The 14,163-nt window shown below is 43.6% G+C and overlaps 4 protein-coding genes across 4 annotated transcripts; 2 read left to right on the forward strand and 2 right to left on the reverse strand.

Moving 5' to 3' along the window:
• Positions 1–500: 500 nt before the first annotated feature.
• On the forward strand, positions 501–1,436 carry BKA67DRAFT_501432 (uncharacterized protein; the record flags this gene model as incomplete). The annotated part of the gene is given in 2 exon segments (XM_046097088.1): positions 501–1,160; positions 1,176–1,436. Coding segments are annotated over 2 exon segments (921 nt in total), but the record flags the coding sequence as incomplete, so codon positions are not given.
• A 1,142-nt stretch (positions 1,437–2,578) lies between these two features.
• Positions 2,579–3,706, forward strand: BKA67DRAFT_569282 (alpha-galactosidase A precursor). Its single transcript, XM_046103106.1, has one exon. It carries the CDS (start codon positions 2,752–2,754, stop codon positions 3,550–3,552), a length of 801 nt encoding a protein of 266 aa, XP_045957643.1. The 5' UTR covers positions 2,579–2,751; the 3' UTR covers positions 3,553–3,706.
• Positions 3,707–7,963: 4,257 nt separating this feature from the next.
• BKA67DRAFT_692574 (uncharacterized protein) lies at positions 7,964–10,297 on the reverse strand. Its single transcript, XM_046109213.1, has one exon. The coding sequence runs from the start codon at positions 9,935–9,937 to the stop codon at positions 8,417–8,419; it is 1,521 nt and encodes a 506-aa protein (XP_045957644.1). The 5' UTR covers positions 9,938–10,297; the 3' UTR covers positions 7,964–8,416.
• Positions 10,298–10,746: 449 nt separating this feature from the next.
• Positions 10,747–13,537, reverse strand: BKA67DRAFT_593299 (uncharacterized protein; the record flags this gene model as incomplete). The annotated part of the gene is made up of 11 exons (XM_046104933.1): positions 10,747–11,070; positions 11,101–11,174; positions 11,235–11,390; positions 11,459–11,612; positions 11,675–11,793; positions 11,847–12,128; positions 12,190–12,520; positions 12,625–12,758; positions 12,822–12,856; positions 12,948–13,373; positions 13,413–13,537. The coding sequence occupies 11 exons, from the start codon at positions 13,535–13,537 to the stop codon at positions 10,747–10,749; spliced, it is 2,160 nt and encodes a 719-aa protein (XP_045957645.1).
• Positions 13,538–14,163: the final 626 nt, after the last annotated feature.

Consider the following 14,163-nt stretch of genomic DNA (forward strand, 5'->3'; position numbering starts at 1 on the left):
ATTAATTCGTAGAGTTACGGTCTTTGTACACGTAAATTCAATTTATTTAATAACTATTAATTCTTATCTACTATGTAAAAAAAAAAACATTAGCTTATCATAATATTATAGCCTTATAACATCCCTTAGCTTACTTAAGGGCACCCCTTAAGTCACGTAAGACCACCCCTTAAGTAACGTTATACACGGACTACAATCTTTTCTTCGCAAGGGGGCCACCCCTTAACTTGTCTGATTCTCGTTTACAATTATGACCACCCTTATATCTAACCCAACGGGGCAGGCTCGGGCGCAGGATTTATCAGGTTGCCAATGACTCGAATGCACCTTAACATAAACACACGCGGTCCAACGCGTTAGATGTTGCTAAGGGTCTATACCTCGAATTCCCCTACCTATAGCTATCTCTAAACCATTTAGAAAAAAAAATATTAATAATGGATAAGCAGCCCATTATAAATCAACTTCACTCTTCGATATATCCTTGTGTAAATCTCAACGACCACACTCTAGACGACAACTTACTGCCTTCGAAACTCCACCCTAAGGGTGAGTTCCCATACCGACCACCGACAACGAACGTGGGGGATCTCGATGTCCTTCCACCGGAACTACAACAGGAGATTCTATCCCAGTTAGACTTACGTAGTCTTACGGTCTTTCAACGAGTCAACAGACGCGCCACAGAATTGGTGAATTCTCTCCCACAATACAAGACTATCAATACACATGCTCTCAATGCACTACGTGGCATTCTGAGTATTGAAACCGGGAAGTGGATTACTTATAAGACTCTATACGAGAAACTGTGCACGCTAGAGTGCGAAAATTACGGCGATTTCGGTGGTTATCTCTATCTTCTCACTTATAAGAGAGTCTGCTTCCTTTGTTTTTCACAGGACAGGCTTTATCTGCCACTATCGCCGAGACTTGCAAAGAGGAAGTTTGGATTATGTAGCCGAACCGTTAACACACTTCCATGTATGAAAGTTATATACGGGAAGTATTCACCAAACGTGAAGAACGTTTACACTCCATCAGTCCTGGTTGACTACAAGTCCGCTCTCCATGCCGGCATTGCGTTACACGGATCGTTAAGCGCCATGCACGAATATGTGGCAAAGATGGAAGATCAGAAATGCAAGGCACACAACGCAAAGGTGACAGCAATATAGCAATCGAGTCCGACCAGTGGCCATCCGCGGCGGACACTAACATTAAATCCCTTTGATAAACAGTCGGGAAACCCGTTTCGATTTGTGGCAATTGTCCATGTAACATGGTTCAATAGAGCATCGCAAGAGGTTGTACAGGGTTTCCACTGCGTCGGATGTGAGAAGTCCTGCCGGCTACCTCTCCATTATAGACGAAAATTTATAGCTACATCTTTCGATAACCACTTGAAACGATTCGGCAGTATACAAAACGGAAAACATTGTTTGCACTGAAGTTGAGGGCCAAACGGCGGCTAAAGTATACAGAGCTACGTGGTGGTGGTCCATGTTATTTAGGATAATGTTAAGGACCATTTTGCTTGATTGATGTTGTTTCTCTACAATGCTTCCTCCCATCTTGATGCCAAGGTGTTATAATCATGTCTAGCGACGCATCTAGTCCTTTCCTTCCTTCACCATATGCCTCGAACACATGTGCGTTGAATCAGCGAGTCGATTCTACACAACCGGTGTGCACTTAACGTTAGTGCCTTGTCTCTCTGGGCATTGGCGAAACTCTTCATATTTTTTGCAACCGCATGTATAGAGTCGATAGTCTTGCGTGCACATTTTGCCTCTAGCGTCGCTAATGGATAGAGTTATGCTGTATAAAAACAGTCGACAAGTGACAAAGCTCAAACTACGTTCTGTTCTTCGTAGACAGCGGCTACGCCTTTTGTTGGATTTGATTAGGGTATCCTAAGGGGAACTTACAGTGGACTTGTAAGAAAATAGTCACCGGAAAGAGAAGCTTTACTGTTTGCTAAGTATGGGATCAAAAAGAGCAGACACCAATTTATAGTTCGAGCAAATCTGCAAATATTTGTACTCGGATTATCGATCTTAAATGTTTCCCAAAACTACATGATTACATCCCCGCCCTAATTATCTATTCCTAGATGCGCGCTACGGCTAACATGCTTTATTTCTATATGAAACGAGAGTATTTTCTGCTATGCTTCGAGCGACTCTTGATACCAGAACAAATCCCCCGTCCTAATAGGGAGACTTTCGGCAAGGTTAAGGACGCGCGCTAAGTGAAACAGATAGCGGGGATTCTTTTTTTTGGCTATCACTTAGAAGTACCTAAAGCTAAAGGCTGACAGGCCTAAAGCTGAAGGCTGACAGGCCTAAAGCTTGGTCCGCATTGGTAAGACGGCGGCTAGATCTTGTCTACCTGCCTCAATGAAAGTGGGGGGGCCGGGGGGAATATGTACAGCAAAACATAGCGGATTTTGAAAGCGATGCATTTGTGGAGCTAGTTGTGACCAATGAAGAGGACACTGTAAGTAGCGGCGCAACTTCCACGATTGGTTTACATTGTATCCATGGACACTGGAGACATGAGTAGCATTCAGGCTTAGCGCAGCTGAGGAGTACAGAGCAACAGGGCTTCAGCTCAATGATATGGCAAGTCATACATAAACTCCCGTACAATATTCGATGCGCTTCACTCACTGTTGGCAAATATCACTTCTTTTCCATCACATGCATGTGATATGAAACTCAGATTTAACCCTTAATCTTTTTCTTCACTATGACAGATCATGCTTCGAACATTCGAGTACTGCAGGCAAGCGTTGATCCAGAAAGCACAAGTGAATTTCGCATCCTGATCGACGACAAATTTGTCAAATACATCACCATCGATGCTGGTTTGTATGAGTGCGATGAGATGTGTTTCGGGCCTTCTCTCGTTTCCATACTACCACCTCTTCCGCGAGGTGATTGGAAAAAGGGCCGCATATCTAGGGATCTCAAGACTGGTGCCGCTTGCTTTTCTTACAACTTAATACAACAAATGGCAGGGATTACCAGGATTTGGCATTCCACTAAAATCGATCATCTGGATCTCCGCGAAGAAAAGAAGCTACGCTCTAACGTCTATGAAGTCACCTGTCCCGGCTTCGATTCGAAAGTCATCGCAAAATTCGCCCGCTTTGAATGGGAGGTGCCGCATTTAGAGGCGGAGACGACAGCGTACAGCTGGATAGATGGCCAACAGATTGGTCCTGCTTTTCTTGGCCACTTGACTGAGGAAGGGAGAGTCATTGGATTCCTCATGACTCGTATCGCTAACGGTCGTTACGCCACGATAGACGATCTTCTTTTGTGCCACTCGGTTTTATCAAGACTGCACAAATTAGGAATCAAGCACGGAGATATCAACAGACACAATTTCCTGATCCATGGCAGAAAGGCAACCCTCATCGATTTTGATAATGCCTCCCGACTGGCTAAAAAGGATAAACTAGAAGAGGAGCTTCACCATCTGCAGGACCAGTTGAAGGATACATCCGGAAGAGGTGGTCAAATGACTGTGAGTAGCCCATGTTGAGGTTTGTAGCCTGTTTTGTCGGAAGGCTGCTAAACAAATCGGCTTCTACATCCTGTATTAGGACATGTTAAGGTGCAACATGTGAAGGGCGCAGTTAATATACGTTTCAATTGACTATCCTGTTGACGAACATCTAAAGCTTGAAAAAGAATAGAATCACAATCTTTCATCCATATGATGGCACAATTTGTAGTTGTAGATTCGCCACTTCGCCAGTCCGTCGAAACCTTATTGCTTGGGAAAGTGCACGCCGGCAGCCATGCTTATAAGCTAGTCGGGTTTAAGCTTCATGGTCGCGCTCATGGTTAAAGGCTTTAGCTAACAACTGATACACGGCCTATAGCCCGTAACAATTCCGACTAGAGTAATACTCTAATCCATCGCCAAACTTCTTATTATAATCGTTAATAATATTTAAAAGTAGTCTTTAATTTATAAAGTAAAGTATCTTTAAAATTATTACCGCTTTATTATAGTACTTATAACGGGGCTATGGGATATAACAGGTATATAAATAGCTCTCTCTAGCCTATACCTAGAATAGCTTTCAAGACAAGACATATTACAAGCCTATATTAACTTTATAGTTCGTGACGTTATAAGCTTGTTGTCTTACACTAGTGTTGTTAACTCTTACAGCTTAGTGCTAACCGCGCCTATACTCTTATAAGTAGTACTTTATACGTGAGCCCGAATTAGTTATATACCGCCTTATTACCTTACCCCGGGGCAGTCTATAAGTAAGGAGTGACAAAAGTCACTGTTTAGTATTATAATACTATCGTTATAAGGGCCTATAGACATTAATAACCCTTTAATTATAAGAAGCGACGTTAAGCTAGCGAGAAATTTATACGCCTTTATCGATTCGAACGAAGATAAGCCCGTAATTAGTATACTTTACGAGCAAGTATAAAGAGTTATCCGTAACTTAATAACCGTTCGAATTAACAAAATACCATATAAAGTAAATAAAACCCTCGATTTAATCAAAGAACCTTACCTTAAAGAGTAAGATCGCGAAGATAATTTCTTTCTTATAAGAGTTATTAACTTAGCTATTAAATTTGCCTATATCGCGAGTATACCACGCGAAGGACTAATAATATTATAATTCGGATTTATAAGCTAGTATCTTAACACCTTTAAACACGCGTAATTATCGTTCTTCGAACCCTTAACGTAAGGAAACAACGCCCTCCCCGTTAAGCATGTTAACGGAAAGGAGCGTAAACCCACTTAAAGAGGATCCCGGTAAAGGTATTAATAACGGCGGAACTAATACTACTAATAATATCGACGCGTAAGGGCTAATAGCCTTAGTAATAGCCCTTATTAAGACAGTTAAAGAGCTCGTTATAAAGTTAAAACGTATTAAGACCCCGTTAATAAGATTATCAGATTTATTAAATAACGCTCTTATAATGTTAACTACGTTACGTTCCGCTTAACGGCTAACGGATGTTAGCCTGTTCTACCCGGATCACCCGGACGTAAAGGACTTTATATAATCGGATAAAAAGGTTATAACTTAAAAGGACGTACACTTATAAGCCAAGCACGTTATTAACTAAAATAACGATAACCTTGTTAAGTAAAAAGCCATTCGTAACGAAGGATAAACGTTATTACGAGGGTAAGCGTTATAATAAATAAACTAGTAATTATTAAACGAGGAAATACGCGTACTTAAAGTATTATATACGACATTTATAAAAGGAGTAATAAAATAGTTCGGTATATAATTAAAAGAAGTAAGAGAATAACTTATTAAATAAACGTATACTTTAGAAATAAATTAAAAAGATAAATCCATTTATACTTTCGTAATAAAACTATTTAAGTACGTAAGGATTTAAGGTAATATTATACCGTTCTAACTATTATCTCGATTATATAAAGCATTATACCCGTAATTATATACGTTATATATAAAGCCAGAACAGATTAACTTAACGTTAATATACTTAAATAAGTAAAAAGAGAAGTAAAAAGCCTTAGTTAACACGCTTAAGGCTAGCCCTAACAAGTCCACGATAATACTACTCGTAGAGTAAGGCTAGAAAGAAAATATCGCTTATTAAAGAGAAAGGCGAAGTAACGGGCAAAATCGCGAGGATTTTAACCCGGATAACTATAACCGCGAACGATACACTCGACTATTAAATAGATAAGGTCGATAAGATTAACGTGCGAGACTTTTAAACAAGTTATAATAACGAGTAAGCGACGTTAAGCGTTAATCCTTATAACCACCCGTATAAGGGCCGCCACGCGAGGACGGCGTAACTAAGTATAATTAACTTAATAAATAACGTCGATTTAGGCGTTATAAGCGTTAAGGCTAATAACGTTATAAGCTTAATAATAGTTATAACTTTATTAACGAGATAATTACTTAGGAACACGATAAAAACACCCTTAACGACGAAGTAACTCTCTTTAAAAAAGGTTATACTTACTTTAGCGAAAGAGAAGAGGAGTTATTTAACGCCGAGGAAGAAGTATACTTCGTTACTTATCCCGAAACCCTTAATATTTAAGTTATTTAAATAAATAAACACGTATTAATGTTAAAGTAATTGTTAAGAATTAAACTTAAAGATAATAAGAAAGGGAGCTAGATAATTAAAGTCGTTAACAAGGAAGGATTACTTGCCTTTTAACTTAATTAAGTAATTAAAGCAAACCTAGCCTTAAAAAAGAATAAAAGGTTATTATTTAAGAGCTCGTATTTTAAAATACTTGTAAAAGCGAGTTTAAATAATTAACTAGTCGAAGTTTACTTAAATTTAAATAGCTTAAATAATATAATTAACAAAACATAACTACGTTAATAAATAACTAAGCTAGAATTTATTAATTAAAAAGAAGTAATTATTAAAGGAGTTAATAATATAACTTATCTCGATAAAGCCGTTAACTTTAACTTTTATATCGAAGGAAGAGTTAAAAGAGTTTTAATAAAAGGACACTTTAATATACGAGCGAACGTATTATTAAATCTAACGCTTAAGTTATTATTAAGAACTAAGTTTATAACAAACTATAAGGTTAAAATAAACTTTATTAAGTTTATAATAAGCTTTAAGTCGGTTTTTAACATAGTAATAAAAGGGCACGTTACTCGGAAAAGGCTTATTCTAGTAATACGTAAGGTTACGTTAATATATATTATTATAATACTAGCTTTATTTAACGTATTATTATTATTATTATTATTAAATACGCCGTAAGACTCTAAGTCCCTCGGTACCTCTTCGAATTACACTGTATAGTAAACCTTGCCTTAAGGGCTAGACAAAACCCGTACGCTTCGTGTGCTCTACGCTCTAATAGCGTTTACGTTATAGTGTTTGTAATGCAACGTTAGTTCTCACCTAACCAACGTAACTACCCTTGAAAAGACTGGCTATCCCCGATATAGGATAGTCTCCCCGTTTATAATAGCCACCGAACTAGAACCTTTAACACTTTCGGAATTAACATGGCCGCGGCGAGGTCGCGGCGTATATCTAGTTTTACCGGAGCTATAAAGCTCCTTAAGCGTGCTTAAGCCTCTTTTAACAGCCCGTAATATAGGAATACGTGTACGACTGTTTTAGGGGCTTCGCCGTAGCGGTAAAGGGGTGTATACGCTCCGAACGCGTCTATTCTAAATAAAAAGGCTACGAGTCTAATCCGTTCAGACCGGATTTGGAAGATTATCGTAGATTCTTTCCTCTTAAACTTCTCATATTGTTTTAGACCGGTTCTAGGGGCTTTATCGGCTAATGCTTTACGTTAACGATCATCTTGCGAAGCGTTATCGCTTTGTTTACGCTTTTGCCAGTGTCTAGAGAGAGCTTGTCGTATATCTGGTCCTTCGGCCCATCTTAGTGCTCGTTCGTACTTCTCGATCGGGTATGTTGCTAGGCGTAAGGGAAGCGGTAACGGCTTTCTTCGCCTAACCGGCTTCGTTTCTCGTAGTATATGCGTCGCCTTTACGCAAGCGGTGCGTAATAGCTTGTCGGTCTTTTTCTTACGAATCCGTAGTTCGAACTTCGTTGCTTAAGCACTTAAATAAATGTCTAGCGGCGGGATCACTAATTCAGCTTTAAGTATCCGCGTTAGTATAGCCTTATATTATATAATATAATTTAATAATAAATATATAATAAGTCTTTTAATATATTATAATTAATAATATAAATTTAATTATCTTTAATTAATTAATTAACTCTTATATTATATTAACGGAATTAAGCTTAAATTATTATATTAAATCTTAATTTATTTAATACGAGTTTAATTTCAAGAAGCCGACGCAAGACGGTATATATTCGTATATATTTATATTTATATAATAAATAGAACGGTAAGGATACCTTCACTTTAGCGTAGTGATTAGGTTATACGTTATCGTATCGCAGTCTTATCTTTAAAGCGCCGGATTTAGAACTTAGGTAGGTGACTACTAAGGAATCCCTGGTGTTGTATAGTTTTTTTCTTTTTTCCTTTTTGCAATTTCTTGCCATTCTCCTCAACCAGGTGGAAACACTTACTATGTAGGTACTACCTATACAAGCTGAGCACCACTTGAGGTGATACCACTGCTATCCTGCTTCGACATCCACTATAGCTTATCTACCATGCGATCCAAGTAACCATGGCAAGAGCAAAACATTGGAAATTTCGTAGCGTCCATCATTATACTCCGGTTGTATGCGCCAGCGTGTAATAACATTATAGATTGTGTTCCTAGCACCACCCAATCACAAATGTGACAACCGCTCCTGGTTCCCTTTCCAAGGAGTATACCACTGCGAGGTCAGATCAACGTGCAGTCTGCAACTCCCCACCACAGATTTGCTTATTTGATTGCTCAGGCACCCTCAATTCTCTGGTTGCAGAGACTCATGAATATCTCAACACCATCAGTATTAGCCCCTTGAAGTGCGGCTCTTAGCTCGTCACTCATCCTCCAATCACGATTGAAGTCGACCAACCCAAGAACATACCACCTTGCACGCTGCAAATTCTTCTCGTCGAAATCTTCTTGGGGAGGCAGAGGCGAGTGGGGCCGCCTGACAGAGCGGCGACTGGGCTGTCCGGGGGCATAAAACGTTACGGTCAACTGCCCAATCGCGCCTCCGCCGGCACCCAGATCGAAGCAAAGCTTCTTCAGGTTCGGCAGCTTTGGGACCATACGAACAAGCGAGAGGACCAAGGGGTCGAAGGTTGACGGGTCGGGTGTATCGCGGAAGCAATTCTGCGGCAACTCTCCGTCTGCCCTCAGCCACTCATTCTCTGGCACGAAATCGGAATGATCGGAGTGGGCCGAGTTAAAAGATGCATGCGACACATCTGAGTCTGAGTCCTCAGTATCATCATCCACATCTCTGGGATTGTCTCCAGTGTTGATCCATCCACCCGTGGGTGTGGCCACTGAGAGATCGAGATGGAGGTCGGTCAGGGTCGAACTGATAATCTCTACTCCAATCTCGGCGGCGGCGAGAAAGGCAGTAGGAGAAAGAATCCAACATCCGCCTAGTTCCAAGTTGGCAAGAGTGGGGAGACGCAAAAGCCGTCGGACCGCTAGACTCAGATCATCCTCTTCTTCTTTCTCGCAGTATGATTCAAGCTCGAAGCTATCGTTGTATGGGTTGCCATCCTCTAAATAGATCTTCAGGATTTCCACAGCTGGAAACGCAGTCTTTAACAACACCTGGGCCAGCGCGGACCTGAATTCCTTGCGTAAGCTCAATAAACGACGCCCAGGCATCAAAAGCCCCCAGGTCATATCTCGAGCTCGAGGCAAGGCAGCGGCGATTATTCCTGCAGTCTTTGGGTGCAGAGACCTGCCGTTCTCCGATAGCCACCTGAAATCGAGCTTGGAAATATATCCAACCTCGGGTAACACTCCTGAAGGTAACGTGCCTTCATCGACCATCAGAAATTTCCAAAGGTTCCGAAATCTCCAGATCTCCGGCCCATCATGGTTGATTTCAATATCGTCGAGCACCTCGGCGTCGTCCGAAAGAGACCTTGCCTCGAGGGTTACAGAGACTTCATTCCCTTTCCATGCTCTGAGCCGATCGAACAGGTCGAAGATGCCTTGCGTGAAAGCAACGTTGTTGGCGGCGGCCTCGCGGCTGCTCTGCAGCTTTTTGAGCCGCTTCGCACTCACGGGCGGCAGCACAACCTCATAGACAATGTCTTGTACAGACTGCCGCTGCTCGGTTTCGTGGAACACCCTATCGAACCTCTCCAAGCAATCCTTAGTACTGTTAACTCGGATTTTAGAGATTATTGCGCTCGCTGGCGCAGGCTGTGAGCCAGGCTCGGGCAGATTTTGATCGCTCCCGTGGAGCGTCAGATCAAAGACGTCGCCCTTTACCCCCATTCTGCCGTGTTGAAGTCTGTTCAGTTGTATGTTGGTGAGATGTCCCTTTACGTCACGAGTCGACAGTCGCTCTTAACGCTGTCTCAGATCAGCTTGACCGAGTCGGCGGGGCTGGTAATATTTGCCGTACGAGGTGTTCCGTTCCGAGTACTCGGTAGGGGCCGTGAAAGTTACACCTGTATCTGATGAACTATGAGGTATGTCCGTAGTCTGGATGTTGACATCGCGAAACAAGAGAATGAAATTAATACCCCGCCTTTGTATCGATAAGACGTAGTCTACCTTGGCGTTGATCACTGTCACGTGGGTCCCGCAAAGCGGCTAACCGCTCGACTGGTCATGCTCCGGGACGAGTTCACGTCATTTGTGCCCTCATCAAGAGGAGCACTTGATCATTCATACTCGTATGTAAGTATTATTACCAGAGATATCTTTTAATCACTGCTCAGCTGAGGCACCAGCACTGTAGACTGACTGGGAGCCGATCGGTAAACTGAAAACAACCACCACGGACACATTGACACGCATGTAAACCAAGGAATGCATTGGGAGTTGTCCATTAGGGATTGTGACAACGAAATGCTAAGTCCATGATATGTCAAAGTTTTGGAGATAATTGATAGACCATACTTGAGAAGCCAAACGTCGTCGGTGTTGGAGTAAACTCAAAGAAACGTGGGCTTTTCTTTTTCTTTTCTTTTTTTTCTTTTTTTTTTTCTTTTTTTTCTTTTTTTTTTCTTTTTTTTTCTTCTTTTGGCCCAAAACTGACCCTGCTATGTCTCGCCAAGCACTTGCTACCCTGAGATTGTTCACTCCACAACTCCGATACAATACCAATAAGTTGCCCAGAATGAGCCCCTACAGTTCTCTCCATTAGAACCCAAGACGGAGTTCCACGAGTAGAAATCAGCGTACGCCAGCGCGTACCTCTCCGCGAACAGCGAGCACCAGTCCCCATCCTGCGCCTGTCCGTATTTATTGCAAGTTGCTATCGCATTGCCAGCCTGGTTCGGCTCCGGAGCGGCGACGGGCCCAGTCGCTGTTGGCGCCGCCGAAGTTGATGTTGCTGTCGTCGAGGTTGTGGTAGGAATGGTGCCTGAGGAGGCGACACCAATGCAGTACGCATAGCTGCCCTAGAATCCGGTGAGACAGTCGTCCGAAACTGCTGGATTCCATTCCAGGAACTCCTCTTGTGTGATGTCGTACGTGTCGTAAATGACAGAGCAATCGTCGCCAGCTGTTAAATTTAGTGTTAGGCGGGAAGGAGCTACTCCGAGGGATGTGATCTGACACTTACCTTCAACAACGTGCCACTTATTACAGTCCGTGGGTTGGCCGTCTTGAGTTGGACCGGGAGCTGTAGGACTTGTAGTGGCTGTTGCTGATGTGGTAATAGATGTGGTTGTTGGCGTTGGCTCCACGTAATCCTCCGTGCGAACATAGTATTGGTATCCTGTAACGATAAAGATGGATGAATTAGTATCCATATGCTGTTGGATCTTCTCGATGAGCATGACTTACCAGCCCACATGCCGCCGCAGTCAGCACCCACACTTGGGTTCCACTCATAAAACTGCGCAATCGTAAGCTCCCGACTGTCAAGAATTTCTTGACATGTTGGGCTGCCGGTGGAGTCAACGTAGACTGCCAAAGAACAATCCTCAGCCATCCCGTCCTGCGTTACTGATCAATAAACACCTTCCTACTGTTCAACTCCGATGTTTGACTTATACGAACTGGCAGGTCCGGGTCCACACCCGGCTCCTCCTTATACGTCTTGAAGCCATAATAGTACTGCGCGCAATAACGAACCCCGCTCGCAAATGTGCACGAAGGATCTGATGTGTTGCCAAGACCTATGTTATGTGTCAGCAAAGATGATACATGCCAGTGGAACAGCTCTACTTACTGGGATTCCAAACCTGCAAGTCCTCGAGCGTAACATCCCACACTGAAGCTACCAGGTTATAGTGAGATCCCAAGTTGGTACCCTTCAGATCTTGTTGCCACTTATCGCCGACAAGGTAGCTGTAGCAGTCTTTACGGGTGCCGCTTACAAGAGGAACCTGGGTGGTTGTGGCTGTAAGTGATGCCCATACAACAGGTGGGAAGGTCGTAGCGGAGTCATCGAGGGAGGCGGTTCGAGTCAGCACATTGGTGGTGTACCCAGGCTTGCCACTGTACGTGTTGACTAGGAACCTTCATGAGCTTTGTGTTCACTGCCAAGGCCGTAGTGGTTCATTTTAACTTACTGTCTCCGACCGCTTGTACGCAGTAAGACTCTTTAGCGTAGAGATTCGTGCAGTTCGCATTGATTGCGGGATTGAGGAATATGAAGTCAGCCAGTGAGATGGAGAACTTCATAATAAGCAGGTTACAGTAATCTCCCAACTGCGCTTCATAGTAACGGCCACAATAAGTATTGGTTCCGGATGCCACATTGGTTGGCTGTGGAGCGGCTGTCGTAGGAACTGAAGGTGCAAGCGTCGTAGAGCCCGGCGAGACATACGGTTCACCAGGCTTGGAAATACAAAGCTGATCGCCAATCATTTTATCCAGATTCTGACACCCAGCGTTGATGGACTGTGACGTAACATGAGCCGTAAAAACCATGAATTGAGTGCATTGTAACGTACGGGGTTCTAAGCTCGGAGCTGAGACTCAGTGATACTGTGTTCTTTGGCGACGGCTGCGCATGTGTCCGTCTCGAGGACGGTGTAGACCGTGCAGGTGTTAATGAGACAGAGATCGCCCTCGGTGGGGAAGTTGTGGCACGAAGCAAATAGATCATTATCTATAAGCAACCACTCGGTGCCAATACCTTGAGAGAGTGATATCTTGTGACAATTATCTCCAGACTAAATGCTGTATGCCGTTCCGGTACACGTAGGAGTCGACGTCGGGACACTAGTGATGGTGCTATACAGAGGTTAGAATTGCCAGCTTGGAAAGGACATATGTTATGAGCAGCCGCGTAAAATGGGCCACAGAGTCGAGTGGGTGTACTTACGTGACGAGACTTACGGTCTTTGTCGTTAGAGGCATGTTACTAACTCCGCAACTTGCAGTCTTCGATTCATAGATGGACTGGGACTGCAGTCTTGGGCCGTTGTAGTACGGAGATTCTGCCTGAAACTGAAGATTCTTGACAAGACAAAGGTCGCAAGGGTCTGAGGTGTCATGGTCTCCAAAATAGCCTCCCGCTGGCAAGGTGCCGTCGGGGTCCGCTGCTGCTGCATATGCTGCGGCGACGTTATTGCAAAATCGGCCATCATCTGAGAGACAAGTCAGGTTGTAGGAATAACGAACCAGTTCACTGATCATGGCCACCGGCTCATCGACATCTCCAGTGGTTGTCCAGCTATCGGAAGCACAGCTGGAAATCACGGCATCGTGGTAAGATGCCAGCGCCGAGGCGCACGCATCATCACAGATGCTTTGCAACTTTGTCTGCGAGTAGTAAACGCCGGGTTACAAGGCCTTGACGGCCTTGCTGCACGCGATGTCAGTAAGAAGCGCATCGGCGCAGCGCTGGCTAATGCCATCTGGGATGGTACTCTTGGATAGAATACTGGCAGCAAGGCCGCTGGCAGGGAACATGTAGCTTGTTAAAGCCACAGCCCATTTTAAGTGAAAAGAGCGAGGTGAAGCTATACTGTTAGACTTGGGTTGGAAAGAGTGACGCTGTTATGGAAGACTGAGACTTGCGGGAGAGATAAGAAGCGAGACAGCTAGAACATGGAATATTGCGACGATAAGCACAGTATAGTGAAATATGGGAGTTCGCCTGGCGGAGCTCTATCCCTGGGCCACGACATCGGACGAAGTCAAGTAGGCCATAAATAGTTGCAAAGAACCGAGCGGGACCACCCGACCAAGAAGTGATAGACATGACTTACAAGGGACTTGGCCAGTCCTGCTAGCGACCCAGACTGTTGCTTTGAACCAAAACGAGAAAGGGAAGAAAAAGATACGGCCGACACTCGGCTGCCAAGCCATAGATTGACTAGTAGTTACAGTATCTCCAACATTAAGTCTCCACGAAGTAAAGCAGCCTCAGGTCGCGGGTCCGAGGCTCGATATACTCTTAGCGCAGCCAGTTTCTGAGTCGCGTCCTCGACTAAAGCCCTACAATACCCTGACCCGGCCAGATAGTGAACCCCCCACGCGGATCTGGTTCCTGCATCTGGCCCGTCCGTTGACTGTCGGGCACCTATTTAGCATCG

The sequence above is a fragment of the Truncatella angustata genome (assembly GCF_020726525.1).
Source record: "Truncatella angustata strain MPI-SDFR-AT-0073 chromosome Unknown BKA67scaffold_5, whole genome shotgun sequence".
Lineage (NCBI taxonomy): Eukaryota > Fungi > Ascomycota > Sordariomycetes > Amphisphaeriales > Sporocadaceae > Truncatella > Truncatella angustata.

Bases quoted from the DNA above. Each gene is read 5' to 3' on its own strand.
- BKA67DRAFT_569282 (XM_046103106.1), top strand. From the start codon at position 2,752: ATGACAGATCATGCTTCGAACATTCGAGTACTGCAGGCAAGCGTTGAT.
- BKA67DRAFT_692574 (XM_046109213.1), bottom strand. From the start codon at position 9,937: ATGGGGGTAAAGGGCGACGTCTTTGATCTGACGCTCCACGGGAGCGAT.